Source organism: Elephantulus edwardii, unplaced genomic scaffold (assembly GCF_000299155.1).
Source record: "Elephantulus edwardii isolate Elephantulus edwardi_28Jun2011 unplaced genomic scaffold, EleEdw1.0 scaffold00010, whole genome shotgun sequence".
Classification (NCBI taxonomy): Eukaryota; Metazoa; Chordata; class Mammalia; order Macroscelidea; family Macroscelididae; genus Elephantulus; species Elephantulus edwardii.
In genome coordinates, this window is record NW_006399760.1 from 22,821,882 (window position 1) to 22,846,279 (window position 24,398).

General features: G+C 35.2%; 1 protein-coding gene across 1 annotated transcript in view; it reads left to right on the top strand.

The window, feature by feature from the left end:
* RIF1 (RAP1 interacting factor homolog (yeast)) overlaps positions 1-20,875 on the top strand; it is a 52,802-nt gene extending 31,927 nt beyond the window's left edge. The window contains exons 21-35 of the mRNA XM_006880816.1: positions 1,896-2,157; positions 3,928-3,970; positions 5,319-5,521; positions 6,002-6,101; positions 7,263-7,379; positions 8,339-8,490; positions 8,781-8,861; positions 8,948-9,005; positions 9,328-12,555; positions 16,656-16,808; positions 17,113-17,190; positions 17,281-17,396; positions 18,220-18,373; positions 19,791-19,899; positions 20,661-20,875. Coding sequence (XP_006880878.1) covers positions 1,896-2,157; positions 3,928-3,970; positions 5,319-5,521; positions 6,002-6,101; positions 7,263-7,379; positions 8,339-8,490; positions 8,781-8,861; positions 8,948-9,005; positions 9,328-12,555; positions 16,656-16,808; positions 17,113-17,190; positions 17,281-17,396; positions 18,220-18,373; positions 19,791-19,899; positions 20,661-20,875 — 5,069 coding nt within the window. The remainder of the gene's footprint in view (positions 1-1,895; positions 2,158-3,927; positions 3,971-5,318; positions 5,522-6,001; positions 6,102-7,262; positions 7,380-8,338; positions 8,491-8,780; positions 8,862-8,947; positions 9,006-9,327; positions 12,556-16,655; positions 16,809-17,112; positions 17,191-17,280; positions 17,397-18,219; positions 18,374-19,790; positions 19,900-20,660) is intronic.
* The last annotated feature ends 3,523 nt before the right edge of the window (positions 20,876-24,398 follow it).

A 24,398-nucleotide genomic window follows, 5' to 3' on the forward strand; every position in this document is an offset into this window, starting at 1 on the left:
GTATCAGTTTACTACTAATTTCTTTGTACTTACAGACAAAATGTTGAGTCTTAGCCAAAATTATGTAGGTAAATAATCCTCCACCTCTGAGCTGTTGACATTATATTCAAGAGAAAGATGTTTGATAGCTATTTCATTATAAGGACAACCATTTAGTTTTCTATCTATGTCAAATAGTAGCATAACAATAAATGTATAGCAGTTTTGAGGATTTTTTTGGGAGGTGTGGTGGAACTTCTGGGACCTTGTGGGTAGGAAATTGAACTGCCGCCCATTGCTGAGCAGTTTGAATCCACTAGTTACCAAGTGAGAGAGAGAGAGAGATGTGCAGTCTGTCCTATACCCTCTGGCGGGTGAGCTGTAAGTCAGTTTCAACTCAGTGACAATTAATTTGTATATAATATACAGCAGTTTTAGGGTATTTTGTTTATTTAGATTTTATGAACTTTAAAGTTTTTTTTTGTCACTTGGCAAATCTTTATCCTTAAGGAAAACTTATACTTTGTTTTATACTATCAAACTATTTCATTGATGGAAAACTTGAGCACCTGATAGAGTGTGTCTGAGACATTGGTGAAATGGAAATAATCCTAAATTAGAGCCTTGATAAATTATTTGAACAAGTCTCTAAGTATCCCTAGTCTTCATTCCATCTTTCAGTATTGTACCTTCAGTCTTGAACTGAAAGTCTTGGTTCTCATTGCCTTCTGGTCAAAGCCTTTTAGATAGTCAGTTTCCAGGTTAACTCCTCAGGTTTAACATCTTGACCAAAACTAGTTATTACTTAAAACTACTCCATGGAATTCCTGTGAGTGATTGCTTATGGATTAGACCTTCATGAACCATAGGCTTTTTATTCAGTTATTTCTCAAAAGTCTGTCACCAGGCCTTTCTTCTTGGTCTGTCTGGAAGGCTCACTGAAGCTTCCAAATTCTCTCTCCATTCATGGTTGAATGTGCTGACTTCTTATGAAGATCATTGGCCAAAATTCAAACTCATGTTTCTTATACAGAACAACTTACTAGTTAACTTTGGACAAGGTTTACTGAGTAGCTTTTCAAATTTACTTCATATTCCAAAAATAGATTTTGCTCTTTGGTTAATAAGCATTGTATTAGAGTTTTAAGTCTGAGTTTTTACATTAGAGGGATGGATTATTTTAAGAGAAATCTAAAGGTTACTTGAAATAGGTGTGATTTAACTTGATAAGGCAAGTGTGAACTTAGAAATCTGCAGGTGGGCATTTGGAGAAAGGAGTTTTAGGAAAGATACATAAGTAAGATTTCTATTATGACACTCCTTCCTCCATTTAAATCTAGGAAATAGGTATTAAAATTTTCTTAATTATTTCACCCAACATTTGGGGTTTTTACTTAATCAATTTTGTTTGTAGAATTCATTGTACTGTAGATTACCCAGGAACCAGTCAGTTATGGAAAACGTGTTTCTTAGTTTTAAAAGTGTTAATAGTTACTTTTAGAATCTGTCTTACTATAATACTTGTTGAAATTAGAAAATGTGAATGTTCTTGTAAATTTTGTAATTTACTGTTGTGTTGTTGATTGCCTTTGAGTTGAGCATGACTCAGCAACCCTATGAACAAAAGGCCTGAAGTTCCTCTACAACTATCGACATTTATTAAATGTTCATAAAACTGTGATAATCCTCCTTTCTTACCATATATTTTCATTCCTAAAATAATCTCATACTATTTGCATATTAATGGCATATAATTTTTATATTTTATTTTGGAATCTCATTCTACAAAATCACTTGTGTTATATGCAGATGTCATTTAAATGAGAGAAAATTCTGAAGGTGGACAAGCAACACTGTTCTCTGCTTGAATTTTTTTTTCTTTCTGCTTGATTTTTTAATATATTTGATTTTATCAGCTCAGACATCTTCGGACTGGTCTAAAAAGAAGAAAGAGCCTCTTGGGAAGATGGCTTCCTTATTTAAACTTGTGGTGAAAGTTATTCATTCTTTTCACAATCTAAGCTACAAAGAAGCACATTCTGATACCCTCCTTGCAGTTGGGAACTCAATCATCAGCATTCTTTTTAATGTACTTGGACACATTTCTTTGCCTTCTATGATCCAGAAAGTATTTGCAACATTGGCAAAGCCTCTAGCATTATTATATCAGAACTCAAAGTAAGTATATTGAATTTCATAGCTTTGAACTAAATGTATATATTTTATAACATGTTTGTATTTTTCTACAAGCTTAATTATTTCTGTAAATGGTAATGTTTATAATTTAAAATATAGTATAATGAACAAACTGTTTCTGTTTAAAGAGATAATTGAAGAGTAATTGAAGGGCACTTTTTTGCATGCTCACTTTCAGTTTAACACGTATCTTAAGAATTTGGTGTTTGTCTCTGCAGTTGTATATGGTATATACATTTAATGTATGCCATTTTTTACAATGCATTTAAGAATCTTTTAGATACCTGTTACACTGTCATTGCGTGCTCCTTAGTCTTCTAACAGCAGTGTGATGTGAGAGGAGCAGTTGTATACTCTGGAGTTTGAAACTGACCTTCCAGCAGGTTTTCAGAAGCATTAAATTACAGGGAAGAGATTGTGCGTCCTTCTCCCACAGAGCAGCTGTGTGATAAAAACTCTGGTCTCCAGAGCAATAGGCTATAATCTTGTGGAAGGGAGCCTTGGAAATAAAGGAGGTTAGGTGCTGGACTGCTAAGCCAAATCCTAGGCCTTTTGAGCATACCTACCGTTCTGGGGAAGAAAGATGAGGCAATTTTCTCCCACAAAAATTGCTTGAAAATGCATGTGGGATCACATGAGTTGGAACTGACTTGACATTAGTGAGTTTGGTATCAATAGGGAATCATATCATGAGGTCTTTCTTTTGTTGGAGCAGTGACGTGGACTCAGACAACCAGTCTGGGCTAGCAGCTGAGTGCTTCTGTATTGCACTCTTTGTGATACATGGCTGCTGCTTCTGTACCATGGAGTCAGAACTGACTCATAAGTGACCCTCCAGCAGGTCTTCTGAAGCTGTGTAATTGCCTGGAGGAAATTGGCCCTCTTGGTCCTGTGGCGCAGCAGGTGTATTTGAACCACTTGCCTTCAGAGTGACGGCACAGCTCTTTAATACTACATCACCAGGGGGCTTGTACCTGTATAGAATTCCATTACATTTTAGGTTCAACTTCTTGTTAATAGACATAATTATGTGTTTTAGCTTTTTCATTTATGACAGTGTTGCAGTTGTGTTTCGTTTTGGTTTTTTAGGGTAAAATAGTAAAGAGATTTATTAGAAAATAACATCCCAAAGGGATGGACCCCCTCTTTGAAAGGAAATAGGAGGAGAATCAGGCCACAATTGAATATTTTTGTGCATAATTCATTGCCGATATATGGATTATTTATGCAGAACAAGATCCTTTAAGTGAAATTCTTTTAGAAGCTCTATTCTGTATATAAAGTTCTGAATCACCTGGCAGTTTTTTAAAATACCCTTCTGCATTGAGGAGTACAGATAGCTGCTAATTGAAAGATGAATGCTAAATCCATTAGGAGCCATGTAATCAATCATAGATAAGCCCTGTGGAGCACAGTTGTGGCCTGAAACACATGAGGTTGCTGTAAGTCAGAATTAACTTGGAGTCCTTTGGTACTAACAGGTAACTTAGAAGAATGGCCCTCATTCTGATAAATAAATTCTTAAAATCCCTATGGAGCTTGAAAAATAACAAGCTTTTTAGAAATGTTTAGGTAATCAGTAGTAGAATTTTGGGGTCTTCTAATTGTTTTTTTTATAATTAAAATCCTAATACCCTCTTAAGTGCCGCTTGATGTGTGCTGCTTATTTTTATGGATGCATACTGTATTTTCAAGTTTAGTTTGATACAGTGTTAATTTTCTAAAATATGTGGCTGTGTTGTTTTTTCACAGAGCTGATGAAATTCCTAAAGTATATAATTCTCTGAACAGCAAGGTAAAGCTAGAAATTATTCATAAAATTTATTCTCATCATTTTTTTAAAAGTAAAGTTTAGATAATTATTTTCCTTAAACTTGCCTCTGCTTGATTTTTAAAGGGCTTGAATAGAAGATGACATGAACGCATTTAAATGATAGTTTTTTGTGGGGTTCACCCCTCACTATTTGTCAGTTATTTGCTCACAATCTTTTCATTTCCATCATTTCATACACATTATTTCTTTCATTTCCATCATTCGATATATTTATTTACTCTTAATCTGTGACTTAATATTCCATTTCATCAAGTCCACATTGTACCATCCTATTCCATAACAATTACCCACCCACCAAACTCTGCTGTAATAGTGATTTCTTCTCCCTTCTCACCTTCTCCACTTCCCCTTTTGAACGGGTATATTTTTGGTCATGTTTAATAATTGTAATAGCTGTATTGTCCTTTTATCAATTCTTCCCAAGTTGGACATCCCTTGTCCTAGACCTTGTAATGTTTATTGTCAGCACATTCTGTTCTCTTCCTGTCCTTCTGTCCCTATTTGGTTAACCTTCTATTTTCATAGTAACTTTCTTATGTAGTATTCGTCCTTTTGTGATTGAGTTAATTCAGTTAATAGATGCTCTCAAGATTCTCCCATATTATGTTTTATGGATACTTTATTACTCTTTAGTGCTGTGTAGTATTCCATTGTGAATGTGACAGTTTCTTTATCCATTCATTTGTTGATGGACATTTGGATTGTTTCCATTTTCTTGATATTGTGCGTAGTAATGCTGCAGTGAACATAGCTATCCATAACCTCCATTCCAATTTCTCCACATGAACGATAGTTTTCAAAAAGAATAGGAGAGTATGTTTTAAATCTGTTTAACTCATCAGTCTCTTATCTCATTCCTTCACATGTAAGTTAATTGGCTTAATACTTAAGTTTAAATTTCTTCATAGTCCACTATTCTTAATAAAATTAATGTAAAAATGTCTTTTTTCCTGTTACTGGAAAAAGTAAGCTTTAAAATCAGCCCTAGTATCAAAGTAAGCTTACCTGTTAATTTGTCCAACTATGATAGAATGACATATATATAAAGAATAGATGATAGCTTTCTTAAAAGCCTTCAAGAAGAAGTTGAAGTAATTCTTAGGTTAGTGTTCAGTATATTTAAAATTTTTTTATTATTAAATTTCAATGAATATTTACAGAGTCTTTGGATTTCCGTCATTCATTGTTGCACTTTTCTCCCTGCCCACCCCTCCCCCCAGTGTTCAGTATATATTGTGCTTGCTTTTTTTCCCCTGTTTTAAAAATAGTGTTCTTATTGTTGCCCTAATAAACTTTTCCTTTTTCTTAGTTAGAAAAGCTACTAGGAGAAATTCTTGCTTGCTTGCAGTCCACTTACACTGGAACTTATGACAGTGAACTTCTTGAGCATCTCTCCCCACTGTTATGCATAATATTTCGACACAAGAGCAAACAGATACGAAAACAGAGTGCTCACTTCTGGAATTCCACATTTGCTAAAGTGCCATTGTTGAGTTATCCGGAAGAGTTAAAGTATGCTAACAACAAATCTATTAGACACAATTACTGTATTTGATAATATATAATGCTATTTTTATTTTAACAGAGACTTTTGTAATGGATAATTGTTACAGGGAATTTTTCTTATATTGTTATTTGATATGCATGATAATTATATATTATTTACTCTTATGTATGGTAATTTGATTATAAAATAATTTTTTAATTGCCTAATGGATTTAACAAGAACCAAAGTTCTTATTTACTGATGCTAGAAAATAATGTATAATTTGATACTCCTCTATGGGTTTTTTTATTATCTGGAAATTATCTAAAGTTTAGCAAAAAATCTAAATATTACCTGTTTCAGGTTTATGTGTGCATGTTATGAAACATACTAAGCCACATATATTTTACTTTTAAACAAATTTAGCAGTAATTAAGCATTTTTATATATGATTTATTACTCACCGATATTTACTTGACTAAAATGTGTGTATCATTTTTTTGAAGACCCATACTAAGAGAAGCTAAGCAAAAATGTCTACTTTTGTTGCCTGGTTTGGAAAATGTTGGAACTATGGAAGAATCGAGTGGGCCATATTCAGATACAGTATGTTTTCTTCTGGACGTTGTTTGTCTTGTGTTTTGGGGTTTGTTGGGGTTTTTATTGTTTTTTTCTTAAGTAATGTGAGGACAAAATTTGGGTTGAATGTTCTAATGAATTGACAAGTAAAATCTAGGCAGAAGATCTTTATAACACAAAATATATCTAAACAACAGTCAAGGCCATAAAACTACTTAATTGTCTTTGATCGTCTAGACTAAACTGTTTTTCAGAATAAAAAGTAATCATTTTCACAGAGATTACTGTAATAATCTCTGATTCTTGTAAGGGAATCTTTTTCACCCCCTACTATTGTACCTCATGTATTGACAGAGGTTACATTTGTTGAAAATCTTGGTTACATGTTAGGTAAGCTAGAAATAATACTTAGTTCTGCATTTGTAAGAGACCTTTGATGTCCTAATGGATAGGGTGTTGTATTGCTGACCCAATGGTAGATGATTGGCATACACCAACTGCAGGAGAAAGATCAATCATCTCTTATACAACTGAAAACCTCCTGTGCATCAACTATGAGTCAATTACAGTGAGTTACTTTAATCAGTCTGTCTGTAGATTAGCAGATGCTATCTTTTATTGTCTTATATCTTTCCATTGAATTTGTTGTTCTGTCAGAAAAAAATAGGACCATGTTTATATCTCAATATGGCCAATTAATATCTGAAGATTTATCCAGGAAGTGAAGTATGCGTAGAAAACTTTTTTTTTTGGTAGAAAACTTTTTAAGTAACAGATGAGTAAAACTGTTGTTTAAGACTTGTAAAGAATGACAGTGTGAATTTGTAAAGAATAACCATGTAGTTATATTTTGGTATTAAAAATTCTTTTGATAATCTAGACACAAATGTATGTTTTTACTTGTCCTGCAAAAGTCATACAGTCCTATTTTGAAGGAAAATGTGCTGCTACATCAGTATTCTGTCTCTCATGCTTTTAAAATTTGACGTTTGCATGTTTATATTTCTGATATTCTCCCAGAGAGATTTCCATTATATTCAATCAGCTGTTGAAATAGTTGGCCTGTGTTTGACACAATTTTAATAAATACATGAAATTTTATATGATTTGAAGTATGTGTTTATTGAAATAATAGAAAAATTGCTACACTTACTGAAACGTTCTCTCTTTTATATATTTATAAAATAGATAGAAAATTCACAGTTAAATGTGAAGATAAGTGGCATGGAAATAAAATCAAATGGAAAAAGAGATTCACTTTTGGCACAGAAAAAGGATACAAAAGAAATGAAAACACCAACCAAAGTATGCTTGTTTGTTTTGTTTTGTTTTGTTTTTTAATTGTTTTTGTTAGAATTTTTATCTTATTACTAGATAGCATGTAACTTTTAATTGGAAGAAAAAAATATATTAAAAGACTAAAACATGGGATTACAGGGGAACTTGATCTACAAAGAGTTACTTTACTATCAGCACAGAAATCCAGACATCTTGAGGGATGAAGGGGTTACAGAAGAATTATCTGTAGCATAATTTAAATATAATTACTATTGGCAGCAGTACCTTCAGGTAGAAAGAGAAGAGGTGCGAGTATCTAACAGGTGGCAACAAAGGAGAAACATTTTAAAACTTAAGAATAGAAAGAAAAATAATGTCTCTGTAAAAGAACTACTTAAACCTCAATCTGAGATTAAGTATCTTGCTAGTTATTGGTTAATATTTTGTGACAGCAATGTTAATTGCCATCAAATTGGCTCTGATTCATATTGTTTCCATGTACAGAACAAAATCCTAGCCCTGTACAGTATTCATCATTGGTATATTTGAGGCCATTTTGCAGCCAAAGGGACTAATCTTGGAAAGTTTTAATGAATAATAGTCAATTACAATCCAAAAGGATTTCATTATCTGATCCTTGGAAGTAGATTACTAGACCTTTCTTTCTCAAGCTATATATATCCTCTCTTCTTCCCAGACTAATTCAGTTGATTTATTTGTGTTGACCTCAAAAAAAAATGCCCATGTATTCTAGCAAGCATAGACTTGCTTGCTTTTTTAAACTTTTGTCTGTTTTCTGATTATTTTTTGAACCTATAAGAAAACTGAGGTGTAATATACACTGTTTCTTGATAATAATGGTCTATCATATAGGTTTCTTACAATTAAAATATCCATGTTGCTATTGAAAAATAAATTGCTAGAAGATAAATTGAAGTATAAGAAAATAATTTGGAAGCTCAGATGTATTTTTTCTTCACCTACAGATGAAATTGGAATCATTATCCACAAAACTAAAGAAAGAAATTCTTTTGGAAGAAGAAAAGTCCACTGACTTTGTGTTCATACCTCCAGAAGGAAAAGAAACAAAGGAAAGAATACTAACTGAACATCAGAAAGAAGTACTCAAAACAAAGAGGTTCAGAGGCCTATTATTTCTAATTGAATGTATCATACTTTGATTTCATGCATCTAACTTTGTGCTTAGGACTAAGGTGTTTTGGATACCAAAGATAAAGCACCCTTAACTATATGATGTTGTGTAAAGCTACGTACTGTTCTACCAAATATTTCTAAATAGAATTCCTTTGACAAATAGTTAAGTCTTAATTTTTTATTACTTTTCAAAAAGGGAAATTATAAATTTGATGGCTAATGTAGAAATTGTCATTTGAAGAATTTGAAGTTACTTATACTTATCTTTTCCAGGGGTGATATTCCTGCCATGTATAATAACCTGGATGTTTCACAGGATACCATCTTTTCTCATTATAGCCAGGAAGAGTCTATGTAAGTAGAGAAGCCGTGGAACTTTTCATAATGGGTTTTGTGGTAATTAAAGACAGTGTAATAAGTTATACAATGATTTCTTTCAGGGAAGTTCCTATTTCTGCAGAAAAAGAACCAAAGAAAGATTCAGATAAAAAGATTAAGGTATACTTTGTACTTGGGGTTTTTTTTATAACTACCCTTCCCTTCCGTAATGAAGCTTAAACTCTAGGAAGTTTGTTGATACTCATTTTACCACTATTTAGATTATTGTACATTCTATTAATTCTCAACAGTGGAATTTAGCAGAACAGTTTATTGAGTATTTTGGGGTTTATTATAATATTTTCAATTAAAGTAAATTAGTATCCACTGTTAGAGTGTTTGCACTATGTTAAAAGTCATTGATTGTCTTTTGAATTAATATTTAAAGTTAGAATTTCCCTACAAAGTTGGATTTATTTACTTGCTGTCTCTTTCTTTGTAGGCAGAGCACACAAAGAAAGACATCACGGCTTTTCAAGATACCACAGAAAACTCCCGTGTAGATGAGCATCTTGAAAATGCTTCCCTTTCAAATAAGGAATGTGATTCTGTTGAGGAAACCAATCCAGAATTACCACAGAGCCGTGATAATGATGCCAGGAAAAAACACTTCATTTCATCAAAGAAAATATCAACTGAACGTGCATCTACTACAGAACACCATGTTGCTGTCAGCAGTAGCTCAGTTTCTAGTGCCACTCTTTCTGGAGCTCCTTCACAGCCAACAAGCCGACGGCAAACTTTTATTACCTTGGAAAAATTTGATGGTTCAGAAAATCGGCCGTTTAGTCCTTCTCCTTTAAACTCTGTGTCATCAACCATTTCTGTGAAAAATAACCCAGAGAATAAAACTAAAGCAGATATCCCACCTAAAACAAAGAAAGGAGAAGTGACTGTCTCAAAATCTGAGTCTGAAAAAGCAGTCAATGGGCTTAAGAGGTCAGGTAGAAGAGCGAGTAAAGCTGAGCAAACAGGGAATAAAAGATCTAAGCCTTTCCTGAGATCAGAACAGGAGAAAAAGACTTCAGAATCAGTTGATGGCGTTGTGGCCTTAGAAAGTAACTCATCTGGTATGCTTAATCAAACAGACTGTGTCTCAGATAATCAAACTTGTCTTTCTGAATCTACAATGGAATGTGAAGATACTAAACATAAACAACCAGTAGGAAATACTGTAGTATTGGAAAACAGTATAGAAGAGAAAAGTTTAGGGGTTAATTTAGAATCCAAGGAAAACACCCCCCCAGCAGTAATACCAGCAGATCAAATAGTAAATGAGGATAGTCAGACTTCAGCCACTTCAGGCCAGAAAACCCTTAGAAGGTCTTTAAGACGACGCTCCGATATAGCAGAATCTACCTCTGATAGCCAAGATAAGGAAAATAATCACCAAAAAAAAGAAAGACGGAAAGAGGAAGAAAAAGTTCTACAAAAGAGTCCGTTGCATGCAAAAGATGATGCATTATCAAAGCGTCAACTGGTTACAGAAAAAACGGCACAAGAAAATGTAATTGAAAATGGAAATAGTTTACCTGAGAAAACTTCTGGGGAAACTAGTACTAACACTGAAATGGACCAAAATGAGAGAAAACCAGATCTTGAGAATATGAAGATTGAGGAAGATGGTGTCCAGGATATTGCAGACAAGTGCTCTGAGAAACCAGTACGGGGACGAACACGATACCAGACAAGAAGAGCATCCCAGGGTTTGCTTTCCAGTATTGAGAACTCAGAATCTGATAGTTCTGAGGTAAAAGAAGAAGGTTCTAAAAAGAAGAGATCTGCAAAATGGAAAAACACAAGCAGTGACACTGAACAGCAGGAAGAGAAAGTAGTCAAAGAGGAATGTGTAAGAGTTGACAGTCTCCCTCATGACGGTAAAACAAGTTCTGAAGTAGACTTGTCTTCTAAGACTTTTGATCAAAAAGAGGAAACTATTGTAATGCCTCAGGATTCTAGAGTATCTTCAGATTTGTTAGAAGTTTCTGATGTTCCAGATACACATGAGGGAAAAAGTAAAACTAACAGATGCCCAGAATATTCCATTTCAAGTCCACCTGTGGTGGAATCAAATCTAAGAACTAGAAATGCTAATAAAAGAATGCATAAGCGAGATTCTTCAGAAAGTAACACTGCAGAGGAATCCTCAAGTGCAGGGACACCAGACATGTCATTGGCTTCTGAAAAACCTGTACAGACACCTGAATGCCAGCACAAGAGAAGTAAAAGAGTAAGAAGATCCAAAGGCTGTGAGTGCTGTGGAGAAAAATCACAGCCTCAGGAAAAGCCATCCATTGGGTTAAAAACCATGGAAAATTCTAATTTAAAGATCATGGAAACAAAAAAGACAGATTTACAAACAACAGTAACGATACCAGAAACGTCTAAAGTTGATCAGCATTCAGAAGGAAAACTTTCCGATAAATACCATAGTGTCAGTTTTAATTTGGGTCTCAAGTTGGAGAGTGATACTTGTAATGATTCATTAATTGTATCAGAAACAGAATTAAAAGAAAACACTACCCAAGAATCACTTCATTCTGAAATGACCCATTTTAACAAAGAAACTCATGGCATGGATTCCAGCCAAGAAGTTACTCTTGAGAGTCAAGAATCATGTGATAAAAATTTTCAGACAGTTGGTCCAGATTTAGATTTAGGTGATTCTAAAGATGTTTCACAGGCAAATTCTCTTTTGGAGATGAAAGAAGACCCAGAAGCTACAACAAAGGAACCAAGTCTAGAGAACATTAATGTTGCTGCAAATGCATGTAGAATAAAAGAATCCAATCTAGAGGAAGTGGAGGTTATGGAATTGGAGCGAGAAAGTAGTAAATTTGAAAGTACCCCCTCTGAACAAGAGAATGCCAAAACTGTAGTTTCTGAAGAAGAGACAACAGAAAAGAAAGAAGGGCACAAAGAATCAGCCAATACAGCTGAAGAACTGAATGCTAAATTGACAACTGAGGAACTTCATTCAGAACCTAGCCCTTGTAATGCTATGCTACCTCTACAAGAAAGTGTTCAAATGGAGATTTCTGAACCAATAACAGTTAGGGAACCAGATGGAGGAAGTGATAAATCTGATGCACATTCACCTGAAACTGTGAATGCTGAAGTGGAACACTGTGAAGAAGCCAGAGTTGAAGAAGTAAATGATGACACTAATAGTTTGAATCACACAGAGGCTGAGAATATAATTACCAAAACATTTGAGCCAGAAGAAACTGAAACAAAGAAGTTGAATGTAGAAATTGATGACTCTGTTTTTGATAAACTTGAAGTGAACACTGAAGAAAGACAAATTGACTCTGATAAAACTGAAACAAATACAGAACTTAATAAATCTGAAGAAACAAAATTAGATGACAATCAGATGATTATAGACAATCATAATGAAATTTTAGAGGAGCCTTACCATACTTCAGACAAAATAGAATCACCACAGTCTCTAACATCTGGAACCACTGTCTCTGAACTGATGGCAGCAGACAATTTGTCTCCTCAAAAACTGAGGGAACTTGATCCTTGCCTTTTGTCAGCTAATGACAGTCCTAGTGGCCTGCATGCTTTACATGTCTGGTCTCCTTTGGCTTCTCCATCCACCAGCATTTTAAAGAGAGGACAGAAAAGACCCCAGGAAGATGAGATCCCATCACCTGTTAACAAGGTAGGAGAGACTGTGAGGCCAAACACTGAGTGTTTAATTTGGGATATTTTTGCATAATACCTAGTGAATGATAATTTTTATTCTTAGCCATACCAGCCAAGATTAAAAGACATAAAATGGAGGGAATGAGAAAAAAGATTGTGTAGAGCTGGGGCTAGATGCATGTATCTTTATTTTAGGACACTAAGCTAAAGCTAGGGGTGCTTAATGCTAAAGAGTTGATCAATCCTTCTGTTGACTATCAGCTGGTACAACTTGTGCCATCCTCACACTTCCTTACACAAGAACCCGTTGCAGCAGTCACTTTGTCAGTCCACCTGGTTGAGGGCCTTCCTCTCCTTCGCCAACCCTCCACCCTTCCCAAAACCATGTCCCTCTCCAAGGAATAGCATCTCCTAGCAATATGTCCAAAGTATGTTAGGTGAAGCGTCATCATTCTTGCCTCCAGACAGCACTCTGGCTGCACCCTCTTGCAAGACACACCTGTTTTCTTGGCCATCTGAGGAATGTTCAGTGCTCTTCTCCAACACCACAGCTTATCTTTTTTTCTGTGATTTTAACAATATCCAATTTTCTAACATTCAAGCTACAAACATTCCATGTACCAGTTGTTAAATGTTGTTTGTTACTGCTTTCCTCTTTTCAGTTAACTTCCATTCTGGGATCTACCATTACATTACTGTAACTATCCTCTTTGTTTAGTGTTCTTAGGGTTTTCAAAAGCCTTTTATTTAGGAAGTAGATGGCCCATCCTTCTTTTTAGTTTGTTTTAATCAGAGAGCTCCACCAAACAGAATCAGTAGCTCCACCAAATTTTAAATACCAAGGCCTGCCCACTACATCCTGTTTGCCCACACAGAGGCTTCCCACCCAAGCTGTAAGCGGATCTTTCTTTGGTAGTATCTCATTTAATGTTGAGCAACAAGTAGCAGACTACAGTTTTTTTAATAGCAGTTATGTAAATCTACCTCTTTTGGAGGTAAGGAGAGGAGAACTTATATAAATAGGTATTTAATGATAACTCATGGTGGTCTTCCATCAGGTTTTTGAGGGTGTAAATCTTGAAGGGAAGAGACCGTCTTTTTATCTTGGAGCAGTTAGTGAATTCGCACTGCTGATTTTTAGTGTAGCAGCCTGACCTTATTTAAAAGTTGGTCTTAGGCATGCATTTGGTTGTATTGTATTCATTTGGACAAACACAGTGAGTACAAATTATGGTTGGTTGCACTCTTTACAGGAAAATCTGTGGGTTTGGTTCTTTCCTAGTACAGCTAGCTAACTGGGTTCAAACTGGCAAACTGGGTTTTCAGCTGATTACAGACCATCAGTGTGACACAGGGACCTTGGCTTCTCATTTAACAGAATAAAGAGATTTTCTTCTGTATTTGTACCAAGTTAGTTGCATTGGGTTAACTGTCCCATCAGCTCAGACTCAACTCTTGCTTTTGGGTCAGAACTAATTCATAGCTCACCTTCCAGTGGGTTTCTAGAGAGCAAATTGCATGGGAGGAGATGGTTTTTCTTTCTCCCGTAGCTAACTAGTGGGTTCAAAACATCTGCCTTTGGATTGGCAGCACAACTCCTTAACCATTTTTTCACCCACAAAAGACAAAATTTGCTTTGGCTCTCTCTTGGTTTCCTCAAAGAGTTTAAAGCCGAAATGCAATACACCAGGGACTGGTACTATTCCTCTCACTTCTCTTTTTTGGGACATTAAATATAACAATTTTGTCTGCCATAAGCTGCTTCACTTAAGTTTCTACTACTGTCCCATATTTCTAATTTTTTTGGAGCTGTATTTTGCAGTGATGGTTTAGAAGAAAGATTTGGAATGAGTTAAGATGTTGAACAATATTAACTGTAAAAGCAGTTATTTGGAAGGAATAGTTGATTCATTTGGTAGCTTGTATTGTGGAGGAGGCTCCGAAACTTTAATTCTGTTATTTTCTAATGGGCAAAATTCCCAGCTTCTCCAACTACTGCTTTTTCTCCCTGGATCTGGTGTCTTAACAACTTTTTAGTTGACTCTTAAGGACTAGAGCTGAAGGGATGCTGTCATCTAGCACAGGCAGAGACTAGCCGTGCATGGAAATCCTGGTCCAGGTAGGCCCTGGCCTCCTGTCTTATGAAGGGTGGTGGAATACTGTTTCATAAGATGTTTGTGGCAGGGGTTGCAAACTTGTTCCGGCTTGATACTTGATAGAAGAGCCAGTTCATTTGTTGAACAGGCATTGCAGAAAGTTCCTTTGCAGTTCTTGCATATATTCTTTTTTATGTTGCCATTAACTTCCTGGCATAGCTGACACACCTGAGGCCTTCCAGAAAACAGAAGTTGATCCTGTGGATCTACAGGGTGAAGCTGCAATCTGTGGCTTTCCTCCAGGGACTTTTTTTTAATTAATATTTCTTCTTGAACTCTGTTTTCCATCCATTTTAGGTTCTATCTTCTGTGAACCCTTTCCAGGGATGCTCTTGTTCTGTAACCATCTTTCTCTTTTCAGTTTTAGTTCTAACTCAAGCTGATTTCACTGCCTGGTGAGCTCCTCTACTTCCAGCTGCAGACTGTTGATCTTGTCTCCAAAGTCCTGCTTGAAGAGCCGGTAGTCCAACTCAGAGACTGGTGGCCTCGCTCAGCATGGCTCAGTCTTTGTTCCAGTTGTTTAACTGTAGCAGCCATTTAATTAGTTTTCTCCTCCCAGCAACTGTTTAGTTCACTTTTCTGTTTGCCCCTAAATCTGAACTCTGTTACTTAAAGGCAGGTTCATGCTTGAGAGCCCTGAGATCATCTAGCTGCTGCCGTAGAGATACCAGGGCATCTTGCTTCTCATAGATACCCTTCTCCAGCATCTTCATGGCCAATCCCATCTCCTTTCTCATCCCGATCTGTATTTCCAGCTCTTTTTCAGCAGCATCATAATTGTGTCACTTCCTTTAGATGCTTTCTTGCTTCACTTAGTGCTTGCCCTCCTGAAGTTTTACCATACTTTGGACCCTTTGGATTGGATTCCAGTATACAGGAGCTTTCCTCTTTAGCTTGTTCCATCTCCTCTTGCAAGGTAATAATCCTGTTTGCAACTGCAAGCTCCTCTGTCAGTTTTGTGTTAGATTTTTCTAATGCATCCACTTTTGCCTGAAGGTTGTTTATAGTAGCATTCAGATGTCTGTTGAGCTCTTCTGCATAGTTCTTTTGGTCTAGTATTGCAATGATTTGACCATCTCCTTCACTACCTTTATTGCTGTTCCCATCCTTGAGATACATCGAAAAATTATAACTCCAACCTGAGAGTCCAAATCTTCTCCTTTCATACAGAAGTTGGCATCAATGACATTTAGTCCTACCAACAGACCAGCAATTATATCTCCTCCTTCTTCCATCATGAGGACATTAGTTCATAAAAGTCACTGAGGAGCTCCTTCTTATTGATAAAAGCTTTCATATATTTTGAGAGTTTCTTTTGCATTAATGCCAAACGAAACCAGGCTCTTCCTCTGCCTACTGGTGTCTTAAGTCCTGGAAGATCTTTAATGCTGTTATTTCTGCAGCTTCTGGAACAAGCTTTACTACTAGTTCTAGAGGTCCCCAGAAGGATTTATTTTGTCCAAGAAATGTTTTCTTGCCCTTCAATAGTGTTCCATCACCACAAAGAATTGCTGGAGAGGAGCATAGTCAGAGTCCAAAGTCCACCCCAGGTTGAGAGCTGATTCTCTTAAGTCCTTGATACTCAGCTTGGCCATGTTCATTAGGTTCATGCGTTTGTTAGCCAAAAGATAGTTGGGATGGTGCGTGCCGCCGCTGGTCAGGTAGCTCAGCAGCAGGAAGGGCAGCAGGGCGCCGGGCAACGGCGGGGTCTTCCAGGTGCTCTGTGGCCATGGGTGCACTGTGAAGCCAGCGCCTCCATCTCCAGGATAGAACAAGAAGAAGGGGGTGGCTACTGGTGAGTCGGGCTCCAGCTGCCTCCCGGGGAGACCAGTGGTACCCCCACCTCGCCCTCTCGCTCCAATTCTGTTATTTTCATAGTGAGAATCTTGGGGGGGGGTGTTTACGAGGTTTTCAATTTTTATTTATTTATTTAAAATTAAAAGCTCAATTCTGTTTTTAGGTTCGCCGTGTCTCCTTTGCAGATCCAATATACCAAGCAGGACTGGCAGATGACATTGACAGACGATGCTCCATTGTTAGACCCCATTCTTCTTCAAGTAGTTCTCCTGTACTATTAAAAAGTGTTAAAACTTCACCTACTGCACAATCTAAGGTAAGCTATAGCTTTAAAAATGTACATACCTGTATAGAGTTACATATCGTTATACATGAGTGATTAAAATGAATCTTAAAATGAACCAAGAAACACAATGTCTTTGGTTTAGATATATTGTCTTTGCTGCATGGTAAGCAGATAAGAAGGGTAATTAAGAGTTGATAATGCAGCAAGTAGTAGATAAGGCAGTAGTTTATTCCATTCTTAATACTTGTTAAGAAATTTTACAATCTGTGAACATTAAGTTGTAAAATTATAGTTACCTAGGGTTCTGAGTGAGTCTTTTTTCTCTCTTGTCTAGCATAATACCACTTCAGCCAAAGGATTTCTGTCCCCAGGATCACGTAGCCCTAAATTTAAGAGCTCAAAGAAGTGTTTAGTAAGAAGTGCTTTAGTTTTCCTGTAACTTTATATTTTCATTTTCAGTCAGATAGTCTCTGCTTAACAATTTTGCCAAATGTATTCTAAGATTGCAGAAATGGCCAAAGAGTCTGTGTCAAGCCCAACAGAAAGTGTCTACCCAGCTTTGGTGAACTGTGTTGCACCAGTGGATATCATTTTACCTCAGATTACATCAAACATGTGGTAAGTGGCTCTTTAATTTTCAGTTTACACTGTGAGATGTCCCTTGTTAAGGAGAAGTACTTGTATAGTTAATGGTTCTCTCAATTTGTACCCTGTCCTCATTTTGTTTTTGTTTGAGGCTGTTGTGGCTTACTATTTATCAGGTGCTGTGCTGAGCTCTTCACACATACTTTTTTATCCTGAAAGGAGTTTAATTATGCTGCTTTGTAAAATGAAGGGCACTGTGGTGAAGTTATCTGGGAGTTGCAGTTACCCAAAGGTGGTCCCTCTCTAGCAGTTCATGTCCCCCCAGGTTCTCTGTGGGAGAAAATGGGAAGTGCCCTTCTCTGCCATTTACAGCTTCAGAGACCTACTGGAGGGTCAGCTGAGTTGGTTCCAACTTAACAGCAATGAAATTATAAAATGATATTTACAAAGGTCAGTCCACAGAAGCCACACAGTTAATAAGCAATAAATTACACTAGCCATGAGACACTGCTCTTTGTAACCAAGCAATCTGACCCTAGAAATCTGTAACCTTAATCCTAAACTCTTACTTTATTTCATTGCTAGTTTACAGGACCGAAGTAGAATGATCCATTGTATAATTTGTACTCCCAGTTGAAAAGCAGCTAGCAAGGCAAAGATACTAAAATTGAAACTTGGTTAAGTATATACATTTGCCTGTCCCAAGTGCAGTCTTAGGTTGACATATATAAATAAAATTCAGTAATGATTGAGCTTTAGTAAGGAAGTTCAAATCAGATAAGCCCACACAAATAAAAGTTTAAATAAAACTCTATTATCATAATATTTTCTCTTTTTTTTTGCTCATTCTTTTAAGGGCAAGAGGACTAGGACAACTCATTAGAGCCAAGAATATAAAAACAATTGGTGATTTGAGTACTCTTACAGCATCTGAAATAAAAACTCTTCCCATCCGTTCTCCAAAAGTATCCAATGTAAAAAAGGCCCTCAGAATATATCATGAACAGCAGGTAAAATAATCAGTGACGATAATAATTTTAAACCGCTTATAAACTATTTTACAATTATAAACCATTTGTCTCATTCTTTACATCCTTTCCTTTTACTCTTCTTGACCCTTTCATTTCTGTCAATTAATGTTGATAATTTGACTGCTCTTTGGAGAGGGACATCCTGCTTGGGAGGGTGGGGGACAGCACAGGAGAAGACGACCCTCTGTGAGGTGGATTGAGTCAGTGACTGGGGTCATTGGAGTAGGTTTGTCGGAAACAGTTGAGATGGGCACAGGATAGAGCAGGGTTTAGGGCTATTGTACATAGTGTCACTCTGTGTCGCTGATGACTCAGTGGCACATAACATTCCTAAAACCATAATGTTTGAAATCTAGGTATCTACCAAAAGCATTTGTCGTTAGGTCACCATATTTTTATTTTACTATCTAGTACCATTTTTATTCTCTTCCTGTCATTTTTTTTGGTACACAGATATGAATTGTTTTAAGATAGTGATGAAAGTCTAATCTCTTTTTATTTATAATAAGGATTACAGTAACCCATTCGTACTTGGAAAGAAAAGTGGGAGGGAGGGTCAGCAAAATGAGATGAATTGACATGGTGACTACAGCAGTGTGCTCAAGTGTATCAGATAATGAGGATAACACAGGGTCAGACAGGGTTCAGATCTGTTATTCATAGGATGAGTCTTATTTTAGACGGCCTCTAACCAAAACCGACAACCCATTCAGAAGGACTGTATTCCTTGACTCTATGAAAATTCATGAATAAAAGTTAAGATGTGTTAAAGAATGAAAGCCCGTATTCTATATTGGAATTTCTCAAACTAAAAATTGCCAATTTTGAAGCCTTTTCGAAGTGTTTGGAAGCTCTTAATTTTGTATCTTTGTGTGTGTGTGGTCAATATTTGTTAAATAAAGCCATTACTTGTTTGAAAAAACCAAAACACAACAAACAAAAACCACACTCCTACGACCAACTCTAGTTTTTAGTCTCATGGTCCAAACGGTATACTTCTGACATGTTTTGTCAGTCACTGGTTCTTGAGAAAATTTGTCAAAATATCTGAAATAACTAGACATATATTGTCAGAAGAGGGACAACAAAATGTGCATGAATGGTTAAATGAAACTCACTTGATTTAGATTTTCCTTTCCTATGTCTTGGACATAATTTTTCTCAGATTCTGTGTGTTTGCAGAGAAATCCAATAGAAAATAGTGACAAATTCTAGTAGTTTCTTTGAAAAGTACATCTTTGTTAATACACTTGTGTCTTAATTACCTAAAGGATTGTCCTTGAGATGCTCAGTGGAACATAATGACAAAATCTTGTCCAGTGTTAATATAGCCATATTTTTAACATTAATCTTACTCTTTCTTCATGCTTTTCACTTAACTATGTGTGTGATTAAGATGAAGTCTCGTGGATTAGAAGAGATTCCAGTTTTTGATATTTCAGAAAAAACTTTAAATGGAATAGAAAGTAAATCTCCCTCTTCTGAAGAAGAAAAATTTGCCTCAGGTATGTCTTAGAAAGATTTATTTATAAGCTTAGCTAACATATACCTGAAGGACCAGGGTTTCTCAAAAATAGTTTTTATGTTAATTTGAGAGTTTTTAAAAATATAGTTTTATGTTTATTTGAATTATTATGCCTTAACAAGTCAAACTTTTTTTGATCGATTGTGTGAAAAAATAATTTTACCTTAAATGTATCTACTTGTTTTTCTGTACTTATTACCTTCTGTTTTATTATATTTTTCACATAAAAACTAAGCTATACTCTGTTCCGCTTCTGTTGTTAGGTAGGTCAGTTTTTTAAAATGTCACCAAGTAAGTAAGCTAAGCTAACAACCCTGGTGGCATAGTGATGAGGGTTTGTGCTGCCAGCCCGAAGGTACATGTTTCAAATGTACCAGCTGCACCCCAAAATGGATAATCTCCTCTTGTGCGATTAACTGCCTCTGAAAACCCATTGGAGGCTCAGCTATGAGTCAGTTCTGACTTTACGATAAACACCACCACCATAAAGCTTGTTCTGGAAGAGTTTTTTGTCTCAAGTTTCCATCAGGCACATAGGAGTTTTTTAGCTTATCCTTGAGATTTAATTTTTCACACACAGTGTTGTATAATACAAGAGCAGTGCTTTTCTTCCCACTGTCAGTAGTGTAAATAATGAAAATCTTTCACACAGTGGTTTTAGCCTAACATAAAATTTGTAGATTTAGAATAGATACATTAATTTTTGTTTTTTATAGATTTAATTGTTCTTTTTTCTTTCAGATTTGATTGATCCAGTTTCTTTAGACTCTCCATTATCCAAAAATCTTGTGGCACAGATAAGTGCACTTGCTCTTCAGCTAAATTCAGAAGATCTACATAATTATTCAGGAAGCCAACTATTTGAAATGCACGAGAAACTTGGTAGTATGGCGAACTCTATAATAAAAAACCTGCAGTCGCGTTGGCGGTCACTGATCCCTGAAGAGTCTATCTAGTATTTTAAGGAAAAATTGCTCTTTGAACATTGCTGGGTTTATTGACTAATAAAACAAGTTCTGAAATACAGCAAGGTTTCAGAAAGAAGAAATGGAATTGTTTGTAAAGCCAGAAAGAACTATTTCAAACCCTGAGAGCAGTAGTGACTCATGTAAGTTCAATTTTTAAAATTTGTTACAAAGTATTCTATTGGCTGCTGTGCATAGTTTTTCAAGAAACTTAGAGATGTGGTAAAAGCTGGAAACAAAACCATCATATTTTGGACTTCTTAAACTCTGATATTAAACATTTATTGAAAAATTTTATTTCCGGTTTTTTTGGTGAACTTAGGAAAGATGCTCATGCATTTTTTCTGTTCATGTTTATTGTACTTGAAGCTTAAGAAAAATTTTCTGGGTAAAACACTTCAAATGAGAGTTCGAGTTGAAATGTTTTTCACAGGTATTAGCTTGGTTTTCATAACATTCAAGAAACATGCCAAAAAGCTTAACTTTTGGAATTAAAATATTAAGGCAGAATTTACAAGGGTTTTGTTCATTTCTCAAATAATTGCACCAGCATTTGCCTGTGAACATTTACTCATGTTAAATGCATGACTGTTTGTATATTATGTATAGATGATAATATTTTTAATTTATAAGGTTCTGCTTTCATTCATTGCATGAGTCTTCTGCAGCTTCTTGTGAATACCTTGGTTTTTGTCAATAGCGACATTGTATATATACTAACTACTGAAATAATGATATGGACAGAATAAGGGCTTCAGGGCTTGCTGCAAGAATTTGTAGATTTCTGTATCTCCATTCTCCAAATGAAACAACAAATAATCTAGTACTTAGTTAATACTCAATTAAAATGTGAGTTTATTATCTAAAGTCATTTCAATATGTAAAACTATAGAAAGAAGAAAATGTTCTTTATGATAGCTTGGCTGTGATACCCTTGCAGCTTACTGTTTAGAAGAGGGGAGTAGCCATTAGAAAGAGTGCCTCATTACATTTCTTCTTAATGGTAAATTAAATATCTTCTTTGCACCTTAGATTATTAAAAAGTAGAGTTTTGTCTACCCTTTTCACCTATACCTAAAAGCAGTTTCTTGGGAGGAATTTGAAAATGTTCTTTTTTCTAAATGTATTTTTAATTTGTTTTAAAAGTAAGGGTGTATGATATTAAAACACTTGTAATGTTATCAACTAGCTTTAGTGCCTGGTTTCCCATATTTGTTTCGTCCTTTTAATAGTGAAAATATTTTTCGTATATTCTCTTTAATAGAGTAAATGAATAGTTATTCAAGGTCTATTCCTAATTGAAAAGCACATATTCATTAGCAAGTTACTTATTTGGTTAGATTCCATACAGTACCAGGGATACCAAAGTTACAGATCGTTCCTTGTGTATACTTAGCACACCTAGGTTCGAAAGGGACTGTTATCCACCTACTTGAGAAGTCCTTGTCTTTTAATCATTACTAATTCATCATTTCTGATTTGAAATGAGTCTGAATACTCATTATATTCATATACAAAGGAAGTGGATGGTTTTAGACCTTTGGGGACCATTGGGCCAAATATTGTAACTTGAAGAAATGCCTAATGAGAGATGAATTTTTAACAGAAGTATAGTTGAGGTTTATATTGTTTATAATTTATTTCCCAAATTATATTTGACAGTAAAGTGGTAGTTGAGTGTTTAGTAAACAGATGTGAGTAAGATTAATTACAGGTGGTGTGTTTGGAGTAGGGAGCAGAATGCTATAATAACAAGTTTGTAGTCTGAATGAGTTGGTTTCATGACTACCTGTCTTGTGTTGTATAAATTAAGACTGTTCAGCAGTGGGATGAAGTTGTGGGGGAGCTGTTAAACAGACTGGCACCCATGTGACCAAAATGATTACCATGTACCTAAATCATTGAATTTGTTATGTGCACAATTAATAACTCATATTTTTTGGAGGAGAGATCCAGTTTGTATTATTCTTGCTCTGGTCTTAATGTATTTTAAATGTCTTAGTTTCTAAACTCTTGACATATATATTTCTGCAAATCTTTTCTTGAATAGAAAAAATAGTGTTAATATTCCTTGATCAGTTCCAGTGTTGTGGTATCACACCATTAGAAGGAAATCAAGTCTTTAAATCTTTTCTAATGAATAATGGCAAATATGATGAATGTACACATGGAAATTCAAATGTGATTTTTAAAATATTTTATGCATTTTTCCAAAATGTTGTGAAATGCATGAGTACAATATAGTTTTTCATTTCTATGAAATGTGTTTTTATTTCATAATAGTTTCAGTATTAAGATTTGCTAAAGTATTGCTAAAAGTTTTCTGCTGTTTAGACATGTTTTAAAACCACAATTAAATGCTTTGCAATTTTAATTTCTTATTATAAAGGTGTACTAAGTAATAATGTTACCGGATAATATAATGGTATTTAAATCTTAACTTTAAAAGTGTGGCAGTTCCTCAGGTTCCTGTGGACAGCTTTGGCCTTTTCTCTCTGTATAGCTTGAAAGTATTAATATTTACTGCTGGGTATCTAAGAAGAATTAGAAAAATATCAGGAAATTCCAACTCAATCACACTTAAAAGAGGCAATGTAAAAACATTTGGGAGTGTGGAAGGAATAGGCAGGTAGAGTGTATGTGTGGTTTTAAATATATAGAATGAAAATAAAGGTCTAGTTTAAAACTGACATAGTTGAAACGTGAGAAAGTACAAATGAGCATAAAATGTGTGTTTTCCCTTAATTTCTTTCAGTTTTGACTTTGTAAATCAGTGAGAAGCCTAGATTACATGTCACACTTTTCAGAATTGATCTTTAAGAATATAAATTTGTGAGCCAGGCAAGGAGACCATTAAATAGCCAATATTGACATTATTAATAGGCTTAGATTAGACTTTACTCCTTCCTATTGGCCCTTTTCCATAAGCCATTAGGAAAAGCTTGTCCTTGTATACAAATGTTAGAGTGAACTTTTGACTCAATTGTGCTTCTCACTTAGATGTGTTTATGAAATGTAGGCTGTGATTCAGTAGATCAGGGGATGGGATCTTTGCATTTCTAACAAGTCTCTCTTGTAAGTTTTTATAGGTGAGACTTAACGCTACTCCCAAAGGCTTCAAGCTCAAAGTTAGGTTTTGATAACCTATTCTGATTTAAGCTTTTAGGATTACTGTATGGAGAGAGAAACAAGTCTCTTAAAGAAAAAAACCCAACTATTTCAGGTGTATAAATAAGAACACAGAAAGTTCTTAAAATCTTGGGATTAAAATTACTAAGCATCAAATTTGGCCCCTTTGTGAACATATTAAGAAATCAAGAAGAATAATTTCTTTTTTAAATATGCTGTATTATTTCAGCTAAGATGAATTTGATAGTAAATTTAGCCATGCCTTAGTAAAACAAACAAACAGATAACCCTATCATTTTATTGAAGACTTGTTTGGCAAGTTAATATATTAATACATGGTTGAAAATTCCTGGTTTTATTGAGATTTTGAAAAATAGTTAAATAA